This window comes from Furipterus horrens, unplaced genomic scaffold (genome assembly GCF_987537825.1).
Source record: "Furipterus horrens unplaced genomic scaffold, mFurHor1.1.pri manual_scaffold_1, whole genome shotgun sequence".
Lineage (NCBI taxonomy): Eukaryota > Metazoa > Chordata > Mammalia > Chiroptera > Furipteridae > Furipterus > Furipterus horrens.
The window spans coordinates 6546215-6560001 of record NW_028327171.1 but is presented as its reverse complement, the minus strand read 5'-3'; the positions used below and the strand labels follow the sequence as shown (position 1 = coordinate 6560001).

Below are 13787 nucleotides of genomic sequence, written 5' to 3'. Positions count from 1 at the left end.
GGGCTCCCTGTTTGGGGAGGGCTGAAGCAGATTTTCAAACCTCCTTTAAGGAGTCGAGCACTTCACAGTTTTCAGAGCATTTATCTCATTTGATCTTATTTTATCCTCACAACAACTGGGATGGTTCTCACCAACCCTAATGAAGGAAGCAGAGAACTATATTTGCACTGTAATTATCATGCTGCCCAAAACGGGAGTCATCCTTTGGGGAGTAGGCTGTTTCTACCACTGCATTTAGCTAGCTCGGCTTTCTTGGTAAAACCAGACCGTGATGCCCACAGAGAACACGTCGCTAAAACGCACGACCCGCACCGGCCGCACGCGCACGGCCACCAGTGGGAAAACAGTAAGTGGCTGGACTGCTCATGTCATCTTACCATTTTCGCCGGATGTCTTGTCTTTTCCATTGGTGGCCTCCGCACCTTGTCGCTAAAGGCATTAAAAACAGAAAAGAAAAGGGAAAGATAACGTTATCAAGTACACTCAGAATTATTGTGCCACTCTTACTGTTCCACATGTCTCCTTCATTATATCAAGTTCTGGATTACTTTAGCTCAGGGGGTGAAGGCAAGGTACTTATGAGGCCAGGAAAGGCTCCACCCAAGAAAGGATCTATTGAAGGGACCCGGCCAGCCTCCCACAGGACAGCAGACGAGCGACTGTGGTTGACAGAGCACAACCTCATTGGAAACAGAAGGGAAACAGCCAAGGGTCTGTGCCAACGGCAAGAAGATGGGAACTGTCACCTTCGTCAGGGGTGACCATGACGCTTCTGTATTCGCATTCCAATCACAGTGTCCAGTGTCTTATTGAAACAAGTTTTAATCAACTAAAAAAATTATTTTGATAACCACATTTTCTCCTATTGTTGAATTATTTTTTCTACCATCATTTAGGCCTCTCCTATGCATGTTTATTTTACCTGGTTGACCAGAAGTATAGATATTTCATGATTAGACTTGAAAGTTTAAGCAGGGTGGTCTGCGTGTGAGGAGCTGCGTGAAACGCATTACACAGGTAAACATGTAAGCATGTTTCCTCAAGGCTGTTTAGCTACTGCTTTTAATACCAGGATGTTCTGAATTGTTCTAGGCCAGGGAGAGAGAAGTAGTTTATCAATCAAGTTTTCTAGTAATTATCAGAAAATATGCTTTAAGTTGAAAAGAATTGAAGACATGTAAAGTCTCTAACTTGGGTGAAAAAAATAATGAAGCCAGGTAGGGAGACTGGTTTGTCCAAGGTCACAGTCAAGACTGGAGACTGGACTTTCTTGCCCAGAGGTCAGTGTGGTGCAGGAATTGTCCTGGTTACATAACTATCTGCATGGGACCTTGGAAAGAAAGGCAGGGTACCTCACAAGGAGAAAAACACTATAGGTGCCTCCCACTAAGGGGTAAAGATGCCCTCAAAAATTTATATTTTGGTCCAAGACTTTAGCCTAAAAAAAATATCAAAGAAATAACAATCAGTTAATCAGTTCCCATTAGTGTTCAGTGTTCTCCTAAGAAATCCCCAGGTCCCTTAGTCAACCTTGCTGGGGAAAACATTGCTTTCAGGCTCTGATTCATGTAAATAAATAGGATGAATGACTAACACTTGTGTTAATGAAGTCACCCTCCCTGTGAATGCCTATTGCCTTGTGCAGACACTAACCTGAGAGAGGCAGAGTCAAGTCTCCCATTTATTACCAACCCCAACACGCAGGCATGTGCACATACCCCCATTCCAGTCCATGTGAAGTGTAAATGCCCCCTCCCCCAGATCAGTCCTGTTCTGAGGGGTTAGAACCACCTCTCTCTGGCAGGAAGTGGTTGAAACGGTGACAAGGTGGAAAGTTTACATCAATGTGGGTCTCTTTCTATATTTAACTTGGAACACCTTACATCTTCAGAACGCTAGATCTTTCCTATGTTCCCATGGAGGGAGAAGGTTGCAGTTCTCAGCCAATATCCATTGTTCTTCAACGCACTTGAGTTAGGGCCCCATGTCACGGTATCATTATCTAAAGTGCTCAACCTGTCATATACGCCACCTTCATTTAACCAAATCACACTAGTCTTAAGAAGAGTAGATGCACAAGTAAAAGTGCCCCTTTCTTCTTGCCTGTGTGTATTCTGATAGCTCCTTTTTTCAAACACAAAGCTGGCAAGTTCAAGTTTGTTGCACTTGATGGAAACCTGATCACCCTTTCGGAGGACCAAGCCAGCGGCATAGCAGCTGTCAGGGATGTTCAAACCCTCCCCCGTCCCCCGCGTTATGTGTAAATGGCTCATTAAAAAAAAATCTAATTCCGCGAAATAGAAGGACAGTGTTCTAGAATTGAATAAAGTCCAATTAAACAGCTTACAAGTGCAAAACAGGCGCACACTCAACCCCACTGTCTTTAACCACCTTAAACATTGACACCTTTCAGATGTCATGAATACTTCATTTCGTAAAGGATCACTTTTTGGAAACCTGAAGAAAACCAAATGAAATGTGCACTGGGGAGAAAAAAGAGTCCTTTTTTCAGGATTTCTAAGATGAGGTTTTTATGTCAGATCTCCTCTGATGGATGGAAAATATAGCTGGTAGATGTAATAAGAAGATGAACAAGAAAATGATCCTGACAAAAAAGAACTAGTCATTGAAAGCATCTTTTTTTTTTTTTTTTTCAGAATTATTCGGGACCTTGTGACATTTTTAAGGCAAGGCTGAGAGCAATGGGGAATCACCCAAGAGCTTTCCTGTCCTCAGGATCTTGGTGGCTATCACACGTGATTGTTTTATCACCAGGTGTGGTCATTGAAATTTCCTTGAATCAGTAAATGAAGAGAGTCCAAGTCAGGCTGGTGTCGGGGTGGTCAGGATCCACACAGGCCATGGCCAGACCTGTTCAAGGGCTCCCGTGCATCATCAACTCAGAATTCTGACAACATCCCTGACGAGCTACACAGCACCATTATCCTCGTCAGCCTCATTTTATAGACTATATCCCAGAGCACAGAGAGGATCTGATTGAGGTCTTCCAGCTGGGAAGTGGCAGACTCCTAACTCCAACCCAGAGACCCTGGAATCCAAGTCCTCCCTGTAAACCCTTGAGCCTGAGCATCTCCCAGTATCCCCCAAGGGCCTCCCTCAGCATGCAGGGAGAGTCCCGTGTAAAGGTCAATGTGACTTCAATAGCACCCAGAGAGAGTTTTAAGGACACTTGACTTATACAAAGAAGCAGAGTCAAACCAACAGTCCAGGGATCAATGGTAGAATGGCTGTGAGGTCCTCCATGAAATTTAAATAACACAAGGACCCATAGCTAAACTGTGCTGAAATGGATGGATGGATGGAGGGATGGATGGATGGATGGGTGGATGGATGGATGGATGGATGGATGGATGGATGGGTACATGGATGGATGGATGGATGGATGGTTGGGTGGATGGGTGGATGGATGGGTGGATGGATGGATGGATGGATGGATGGATGGATGGATGGGTGGATGGATGGGTACATGGATGGATGGGTGGATGGATGGGTGGATGGATGGATGGTTGGACATCGTTCTCCAAATGTCAGTAGGGAAAAAGTTCTTTTTCACAATTTGATAAAAGTCAGTGCTCTGAGGGAGGAGGCTGCCTTTTCCCCCCACCCACTCTTATCACCAAGTGGAAGAAGACCCCACCTCTTCATGAGATCAGCAGGCTGAGAGCCTGTGCTGCCTGCGGAACAGAAATAGCCACACCTCAATTATTCTAATTGGACTAATAAATAAGACGAAATGTTAAAGGGAAGGGGCATGATAGACCATCTTCAGGGCAAACCCCGATGTGAGATTTTGAGTGTCAAGCTCTGTTCCAGGGTCTTCAGAAATGATTCAGGGGTATCATGAATACCACCACCGCGTCATTCAGTTTCCATATCCATCCAACCTGGTCCATTAGCATAAGCAGAAGGCAGGAAAATGCCCTCTGACCGAAGATACCATCACAATCACTAGGTTAAAGCAAACATGTAGAATATACTGTCCAAATTCTCTAGACCACGAAGCACAAGTGTATTAAGAGCTTCCTACACGTGGCATTCCACACGCTTCTATCAGCAGAATTTCCTCCCTTGTTTTCAGCCTGGCCTAGAGAGCGCGTCCCGGCCACTGAGAACAGCAGTGCTGCACATACACGGGCTTTTGCTTAATTTTTCTTTGGTGGGGGAATAAGCGGAGGCAAAATAAATCAGCACGGTTTCAACACAGCAAAACCAGAGACAGGAGTCCTTCTTATAATAATTCTGCTTCCAGAAGAATCTCACCGTGTTCCTTGTCATCTGCCCCTCATCATGGCACTTGACATGGACATTCTCATTCAGGTCTTCTGGGCAACTCAAGCTCCACTCCCACCCTAATGGCTTCACGTTCATAAAACACTCCTGTCTGGGACCCTTGGAGACACCTTGTCCCACACAGACCCAGCGCCCTCTTCCACGTGCCCCTACAGATCTAGGAGAATAACAGTCCCTTCCTTCCTCAGCTCTCTGAAGTCCGAGTCCCTGCTGCTCAGGCCAGCTCTGTGCCCGTCCACCTTGGGCACACTGGCATTCCCTCTTCAAACATATCAAGACAACGTCATTCCCGGGACCTCTGTAAGGAACCAGCCTCCTGGGTGAGGAAATGTATTTCCATCTATTTACCCTGAGAATCACAAATAAGAAAACTCCTTGTCTCGTTCAAACACAGACATGTTTTCCTCAAAACTACCTCTTTTTATCTTATTTCCATTTCACCACTAGCAAATGCTCAATACCCGTCTAAGGACGTGGCCCGAGGAGTTAAAATCCCAGCGTTCCAGGAACCCTTGTCCCCAGCACGAGCCGGGGCTTGCGTGCGTGCTGGGGACCTGCTGAGGGGGTTCCACAGCCGGAGAGGGGCGTCTCTCAGACGCGCGCTGGGCAGCTCACACCTGACACCCTTCCTCGGAGATGTTAACTAATAACCAGGTAGCATTTCAGAATTTGATAAGCCCCCAATTAAAAGGAGCCTAAATAAAGGGTGAGCGTATGATCGTTCCTTCTGATAATCTAGTGGGTGCCAAGTTGCTATAAAAAGCCAGGAGTGGTATTAAAAAGGTGTAATTTCTGAAGTAATTTTTGCCTGACAGTCCCATTGCAGCAGGAGCTGCAAGAAAATAAGACTATGGTTGTTGGTTTTGTTTCCCAGGAGGCAGAGCCTGGGACAAATTCTGTTTGTGCTGCACATGGGAGAGGGGGTGTCAGGAAGGAGGGAGGAGGACGGGGAAGAGAGAGCGATGGGAGGGCCCCTCGCCCAGGTGGCACTGCCAGGTACACGCAGACGCCGATCTTGTGCCCGTCCAGGCTGTGCGGCCTGCATCGGCGGACAGACCCCGGCAGGGAGGAGGTGGAATCACCTACCCCTGCCTCCCCCTCGTCCCAGACACGTGCCACACAGTGTCAGAGCCCAATGCTCGGAGCCTAGGCAATGTCTCGAAGCCAGCACCTGCACGGGGACACAGAAGAAGCCCCAGAGCAGGAGGGGGAGAGGCGGAGACCCACAGTGCAGCGCAGGCAGCAGGTAACATGCTGTCACTTCACGCCTGCCTGACGTCTGCGGAGCCCACGCTGAGCTGGCCTCCCACAGCGGTCCTCGCGGAGAGGCCTGGTGAGAGGCGCGTGACTCGGCACATAAACTGGGCTGGGTGGCTCTTCCCAACCAAGTCACAAAATCACGGACAGTCCTGGTGCATGAGGTGCTCCCTGAGCTGGACAGGCCACGCCGACATTCCCGTGAGTAACTGACTTCACATCCCTTTCTCCCCGAACCCTGAGCTCGCAGTGGCTATGAAGGCATGTCTGGCCACACGCATCATAGTCCCGATGTCTTAAACAGCGTCACTGTGACTAGAAAGGGTGCTGTCTTCCCGAACAACACCAACAGATGCCAAAGCAGCCGGACTGCCTGGGGCGCAAAGCCTAGGCTTCCAGTGACAATGGGTGACTTGATCACGCCCCCACCCACCGTGGTTCCTCCTGAAATCGACACAAAATCTTATTGTTTCTGGAGCTGTCTTTGTTGGATCAGGTGAGAGAGACATTTCTCAGGCACGAACTACAGGGGTGGGCCAAGGAGGTTTGAATCCAACCACATCAGGTGGCAGTGGGGCTCACCCAAGCAAGTCCCCGAAATCCAGGTTTATTTACCGATTTTCAAAGACTACAAGAAGGTGTAAATAATGAAAGCCGGCACTTTGAGCACCTAAGTGCACTGGGCCGTCCATCGTACATTCTTACGAATTAATGAAGCCATTGTGATTACCACACCCACATGGCTTTTTCCACACGACAACTGTAAACCGGCTTATGTTCCACCCTGGGGGGGGGGGGGGGGTGAGGGGTACCGAGAAACTTATTAATGAAGACAAACACTGCACAGGATCACTTATATGTGGAATCTGATCAAAGAACTCAAACTCAGAGAAACAGAGAGGCAAACAGTGGTTTCTCAGGGTCGGGGGTGGGAGATACACAGAGAGGCTGCTGACAGATCACAGACTTTCAGCTCTGAGATGAGTAAGAGCTGAAGAGCTGGCGTCGAAGGTGATGGTTACAGCGGATATCGCCGCTGTATGATCTCCTTCTGCTAGGAGAGGAGGACTTAAAAGGTTCTCACACCCCGAAAAGATAAATATGCTCAGTGATGGACGTGGTAATGAACTTGATGGGGTGACTCTTTCACAATTTATATGTATATCAAATCATCGTGTTGTACTATTTAAGGATGTTAAATGTTTATCCGTCAATGATACCTCAGTGAAGCTGAAAAACATAATGGTGGACTTCAATATTTTAGAAAAATTAAAAATATGGCGAAAAGTCACTATAAGCAAATATTGACATTTTACCTAAAGACAGGATCGATCCATCAGTATTACTGATAGTTCCTTTTGCCTCAGGCCCCTGAGTGGCTCCGCCAGGCTCTGGTCACACATAAGTAAAAGATTCAAGTGCAGTGATTTTGAGGCTTGAGAAAATTATTCTAAGACAGCCTTTGAAACCTTTCATCTGCAGCCTTCTCGTGGGCTCTGATGGCAGGTTATGCATTTGTCCTGTCATTTTGAGAGTTTTTATTACGTGATTTCCAGAATGCTGCAGTATTCATCTTTCGGGTTACGCCAGCACATATTATTTCATCTTTAGGATGAAATCCAAGTTCCCATTAAAAGATATTAATTTTTTTTATTTCAGAAATTTGAAAAGAATAAATGGGAAGTAAATTTCAGCAGGGTAAATTAGGGATAGAAATGACAGTCCAAGAGTATTTTCTGAATCTATACCTATGGCCTTTAAGTGAGTAAATGTGTATTTTCTCAAAGAACTTGGAATGATATTTAATTTGGCGAGATATGACTTGCCTAGAAAGACACCACTTCAGAAGAACTTTAGGGCTGAGGAACAAAAAGCCTTCAAAGCAGTAAGGACCCCAGGTCATCCCCAGGGTCTCCAGGGTCCCACCGACTCTCCACCCTTTCTTCCCACATCTCCCAGAGAGACTAGCTCATTTTGCCACCAGATATTGGAAGGAGCTCTCTCTATGCATGCATTTGCTTTGGCCACACGGGAGAAAAGTTGACAAGCCCCAGGAAGCCAGGTCCATGGAGACAAAGAACAAAGGGACCCTCACAGCCTCTGGCTCACAGAGCCATCAGGGGAGGAAGGGTCAGAGTCCTCCTAGTCCTGGGGCCAGCCCCTCACTGCTGCACCACAGGTAAACTCCCCGGTGAGAGGACTTGGGTCTCTCCCAGGCTAACAAATAAAAGATTCTCCTCAAAGGCAGATTACCAAAAGTAGGTACCTTCACCCATGTGCAAAGCCATCGGCAGACAGTGAAGGTCACAGATTCAGTGTCAAAGCCCGGATTCAATCCATGGTTGGGAGTCGGGGTAGGGAGGTGACTCATGGCAGGGAATAATTGTTTACTTTTCCTCCAAAAAAAAACAGGCACTGGGCTGAGCCCTAAGGGTCCCAAAAAGAAGGACACATTCTTTCACTGATGGTTTACAACCTGGAGGGACAAACAGAAACTAAACCAACCATCTCAATATTGTAGGTAAGAGCTTGACTCAAGACAGCTAAGACCAGGGGCATGGTTGAGGGACCTCAATGGGGGTCAAGGGGGGCTTTCTACCACTTAAGAAGGAGTATGAGCAGTAGCACCCCCGCCAAATGTGCATCGCTGAGGAAATCCCTTGTCCAATCTCCATTCCCTCCCTCTGAGGACAGATCATAACCTCTCATTCCTACTGGCCACGTGGAGGAACCAGGCACCCAGTAGGTATGCGCTCCCCATATGTTTATCCTTGACAGTGTTCTCCAGAAGAAGTATTACTTGGTAATATCAAGTCGATGATATCTGTGTAACAAGAGAAGGGAGAGTACTTCTTTTTAGGTACTTTTTAACATTTTTCGCTTTGTGGCCAACACCTGCCCTCTGTAGGATTCTGTCTACTGAGTCATTGCGGAGATTTGGCAAAGATGAAGTGAAAAACCCATCTTGTTCCCATGGTGGCTTAGAGGCCTTGTTAGCAAATGCTCCTTAATGCCATCTAGTCCCTGGCGATGCGTTTTTTTCCTAAGTAATTTTTCTCCACGGTGCTATCTTCCTTTCATGCTGTTGCATCCCGATGTTCACATTTCTGATGACTTCAGTGTTTCTGGTACCCCCAAAATGGTAGCATCGTGACAAGCACTTCCTCAGATGGCTCATAAATAAGAGGAAAAGCACAGAGCTGCATGTCTTTGGCGTAGACGGGTTCAGGTATTGCAAATTCTTTGCAAAATCAACACCCAGCACAAGAGACACATCAAGATGGAGACCCGCCCTCAAGCAGCTCCGTGGGTCCTGATAAGCATTTTCGATGCTTTCTGTGGATCGCCGTGAAGAAAAAAGCTTCTATGGTTTTGTGTTCTGTGCTTTACAGACAAGGCTCGTGAGTCTCTCAGGTGAAATGCCAGACTTTAAAGGAGCAGAGGAGTGAAACCTCAGCAAATGCACAGTGAACGGAGATAAATAGCTGGACAGCTGGCAGGTCGCAGGTGGTCGCGTGGGGCCAGTGAGTCATTAAGTTGGTGGTTTCCTGGGAATATCAAAGGCGCCTCATTCAAGGACTCTCCCAAAAGAGAGTCCCTGAATTTTTCTGAAAAGCAGAAGACTCTTTCATGCCAACATTTTGTGATAAGGAAAGAATAGATTTCTTTTCTTGCCTCTGATAGTTTTAAATTGTCTGTTACTCTCCTGGTAGCATTCCAAAAACTGAGCATTAAGAACTCACTAATTTACTCCCTAAAGGTGTAGACACAAATGTTAAAAGAGAACTTCAGCTGTCTTTTCTTTTTTGAAACAAAAGTTGGTTGAGAAAATTGATGGGGCTCTTCAAAGACAAGGGCATTAACCTTTATACTTCCTTCTAATTCTTCCTCTGAGCTGGCTGTCACCTCTAAAAGGCCCAAGGGATGAATTTTGCCTCGAATCTGATGCTCCACTCTTGGTATTTTTATCCTGACCTTTATGGTAATAGAAATAACTAGCTCTGCTGTAGTTTGGGGAGGCCATTTATGAAAAGGACCCTCCTGCTTAGGGATTTAAAATTCAATATCTTATCCTACAATCACATTTTTAATAAGTATTTTCTACCCTTAAAAATTTCTTTGTGCCCACATTTTTTTTTTTAATTTCTATTTATAAAAAGAAGATCTGGTCATTCTGAAAATTTTGGAAAATAAATGTACAAGGAGGGAACCAAACCACTACATCTAACCCACCTAGTCACCACCCGGTCATCATCACCACCTCCATCAGTTTCTTACAGTTCTACCGCTGAAGCTATCAGCACGGTTTGGAAACGGTTGCAATAGGATGTGATTTATTTGCAAGCCTACGAGATCATGCTATTCCCATGGCAGTGTAAATATGTGGCATCATGGGTTGCGCTTATTCTTAATTAGGGCGTAATGGCAAAGAACGCAGGCACCTGGGGCTGTGGGAGGAGGGAAGGGTTGACTCTAAATAGACACGAGAGGACTTTGGGGGGTGGTACAATAATCTATATGTGTCTAAACTCATCCTCTATGCAACAAAAAAGGTAATGTTTACGATACATACATCACACCTCTATAAGCCTGACTCAAAAAAGAGAAGAAGGGAAAGAGGGTCCTGGAATCAGACTGCCCAGGCTGACCCAGCTCTGGTACTTGGCCGCTGTGTCACCGCTGTGCTGGTCACTTGACTTCTTTGAGCCTCCGTTTCTGCTTCTATAAAATGGGAGTGAACAATGCACAGGCCTCATCAGGTGGTGAGAATTAAATGAGTTAAAAAATAGACACGCATGGCGTGGATCGGGTCCCTCAAAAAAATCTGACTGCAGAGGAATGGGAAAGGAGGCTCAAAAAAAGGCCTGCCTCTCCCTTTTCCATTGGAGTCAACTTGCAGTAAGTTAGGGTGATGAAAGGACAGTGGGCCTGGCACCCGGAAGACCGGGAGGCGCCCCAGCTCTCACAGGTGGCTGAGTGGCCATGAGCAGGTGATTCCACTACTCTCATCTGGGCGTCTTCCCCTGTCCAGCTCTTCTCATCAAGGATGACAGTAAATTAAACGTGTATCTCACGTGGCTATTATGAGACTCCAAAGAGAGAATATTAGTATTTGTAACCTTTTTTTTTCCCACAAAGTAAGCAGCGTCTTCCTGTGAGCTATTCAGTTATTAATTTCAATGAAAGTTTCTTGGGCCTCTGACCCTGGCACGGATGTCTTTCATGGGTTTGGTACCAATCACAGCTTGTGTTTTCTTCTAAGAAAGAGAAGTCACTGGAGGAGAGAAGAATGATGACCAGAGGAGGAGAGGGGAAGGAGCCGGGAGAACTTCACGTTAGCCCTGGGACAACACGTGTGTGTCTAACTCAGTCCGTAGCTCCCCAAAGAAACACGTCTCTGTCCAGCCCCCCTCCTTTTTTCGTCCTTCCTTAGATTATACTCAGAATAAAGGCTGCTGGTGTAAAAGCCAGATGCTTTTTAAAACAGCTGCTGTGATTGAATGGAAGACAATAGACTCTCAGACAAAGACACACATACCCCGCCCCCCCGCCCGTCTATCATTTCTCACGGGGTCCACAGAAGATACCAGATGCAAGCCGGGCAGAAAATGACAGAAGGGATTGGTTTCTCTCTGTGTCCCGCGACGTCACGGCTGACCAGCCAGATGCCGAGAGAAGAAAAGGAGACAGGAAACTGTCAGGAAAAGATAAATGCGAAGGCAGAAACCGGGACGTGCCAATAAGCTACCTTAAGCTACCTCGTTTAAGGACAAATACCTTATACAGCAGGTGAGGGAGAAAACCAACAAGCATGGCCAGCCTTCTAGAAACAAGTGAAACCTCTACTGTATCGCTGTGGAAATACCAACCCTGCCTGTCTCCTCTAAAACAATGCGGTTTGGGGAGAAGGTTTATATTTCTAAGGCTGGAGAAGCTGATGTGAGATCAGAAAAGCCACACGAGGTTTCTCCAGGTTACAGAAACTGGACACAGAGAAAGATACATCTTTGCTTTGTTTTCAGTGGTACCTCGGCAACTCGGCTCCCCCAACCCTTCCCCAGTACGGCTAGTAACACGCAGCACTGAGCAGAATCAAATGAAGGCCAAGGGCGGCCAAACACTGCACAACAAAATTCTCCTGTGGCCGGGAGAACCATGCCCTGCCAGCAGCCCCATCCTGGGCATGGAAGGCCTCTCACCCTGGCCACGTGGCTCCACCATGGTTGAGCCCGTTATGATCTACTGAACGCAGTTTCCTCACCGGGGCAGCGAAGTGATGAGCAGGAGAAGGAAGGACACAGCCAGCCCCTCTGGGAAACAAGAGGAGCCACGCTGAAGAGGCGGGAACAACAACACTTCCAGGTTTGGCAAAGACATTTCCTATCTTTGCACCAAGACACCCGTCTCTGCAAATGCAAATGCAAACAGCTTAATGCTTCTATGGCAACAACACTGTGAGGTGGCTAGGACAGCTGTTTCCATGTGACAGAGACAGAACTTAAGACACAGAGAGGTCTCGTAACACACACAGGGACCCGGAGCTAAGTGGGGGCGGGTGGGGTTTGACCCTGGGCAGACTGGCTTGGAAGCCTGCCCACTTGCTGCAAGAGGGAAGCCCTGATGTTGACAACCCCCTCTGCCACCAACAGAGCAGACGTTCTTGCCTCAGTCCACCTGGTGGTCGAGAGGAAGTCATGCTTCCTGAGCCTCCTCACTGTGGAAATGCGTGACATCACGCCAGCTTCTGTGGGTGAAAGTGCATGGGGCCGGTGCAGGGGCAAAGAAGAGGTGAACGAACATACTTCGCAAGGTCGTCAGGGACCCTGATGCCGCACCGGCCGGCAGATGTGCGTCCCGCACCTGTGAGGTCAGGGCTCCCGGCCATGCAGGCAGCTCTCGCTCAGCAGTCCCTCTGCCCGGATACCCTGCTTTGTGTTTCCCACGTTTAACCAGCTTCACGGACGCTTGGCCATACTCTCCTCCTGTGCAGGCCAGAGCTCAGTCCTCACGCGCTGCCTGCTTGTGACGGAGAACAGACGGTGACTTGGCACGTGGGCTGCCCAGTGTGCTTCTCCGAGACGTCACGAGCTACAGACTTTCTTTTTTGGTTAAAAAAAAAAAAAAAAAGAAGCAGCTGGGATTCCCCACCACCACCACTCAACTAAAATGAAAATAGCTTCAGGACCTGCAGATGCCTGAGGTTGTATATTCTTAGAAGAAAGGGAAATGCTTTATCCTAAATCGGCTGTCAGAGCTCAAGCCAATCAAGACGCCGATTAGAAGTCAGGGGTACAAGCTCCATGGACCATTTCATCTGCCGCCCCCTGGGGAGGTGAACATTCTAGCCATCTCCCCAGGAAAACAAAAGGCACAGTCTCGCCGCCACCACCACCAGCACCACTACCAACTCGCTCCCACTGCTGTGTCTCCTTCACGACAAATACTTGCTCCACATTTTATTTTCAGATCTCTCAAATCGTTATTTATGTTCAGAACAACACAATTTGCTAGAAAATCACCGCTGTTGTAATTTGGTTAAAGGTTGCCTTCTAGGGAGAGGCCAAAGCTCACACCCCCGAGGTCCTTCCTATCTGCACACGTTGGCCCTGGCTCTTCCTATCATGAGAACTCTTTACGTCCGAAGCACAAAAGTGTTTCTTCAAGGGATCAAGCCCAAGATATCTGCCCTCTGTGTCCCCTGACATGGCCCACTCAAGGAGAGCAGGTAAGGACAAAAGCCAGGTGTGTAGGACAAAGATCTCGGGACAAAACAGGCCACTGGGATGTTCCTCTGAGTTAACAACCAACGCTCAGTAAAGACGTTTGCGATAGGAATTGGAGGGCGGGGGGGCAGGGGGGTTCACATGGGGGTGATAGTTTAGCATTGATATGGTCTTTAAAAAGATATAGACTTTCCACGTGTTTTTAAATCATTTTTTTTTAACTCCATCCTCACAACAAACCTTCAGGCTCAGCCAGCATCGCCTGGCTTCTTGGTGGGCTCTCTGTGCATCTATTTATCTGTATCTTGTTTCCACTAAACGGCAATCAGACAGCCCCACCCTCACCCAGGCGTGCAGGAGAAGGAAGTCCACCATCGTGGCCATGTGACTTGTGCCTCTGGCTTCGAAAGTCCCCAAGCTGGATTGAATGCTCTGTCATCATTGTCATGATATCCCTCAATAATGTTTAACATGAACTCCCATGTTTCTCTTTTT

At 47.4% G+C, this 13787-nt stretch overlaps 1 protein-coding gene across 1 annotated transcript in view; it reads right to left on the bottom strand.

Annotated features, from left to right (window-relative positions):
- Positions 1–13787, bottom strand: part of PCP4 (Purkinje cell protein 4) — a 60909-nt gene that overhangs the window by 27631 nt on the left and 19491 nt on the right. The window contains exon 2 of the mRNA XM_090277478.1: positions 378–429. Within this exon, the coding sequence (XP_090133604.1) occupies positions 378–429 (52 nt within the window). The remainder of the gene's footprint in view (positions 1–377; positions 430–13787) is intronic.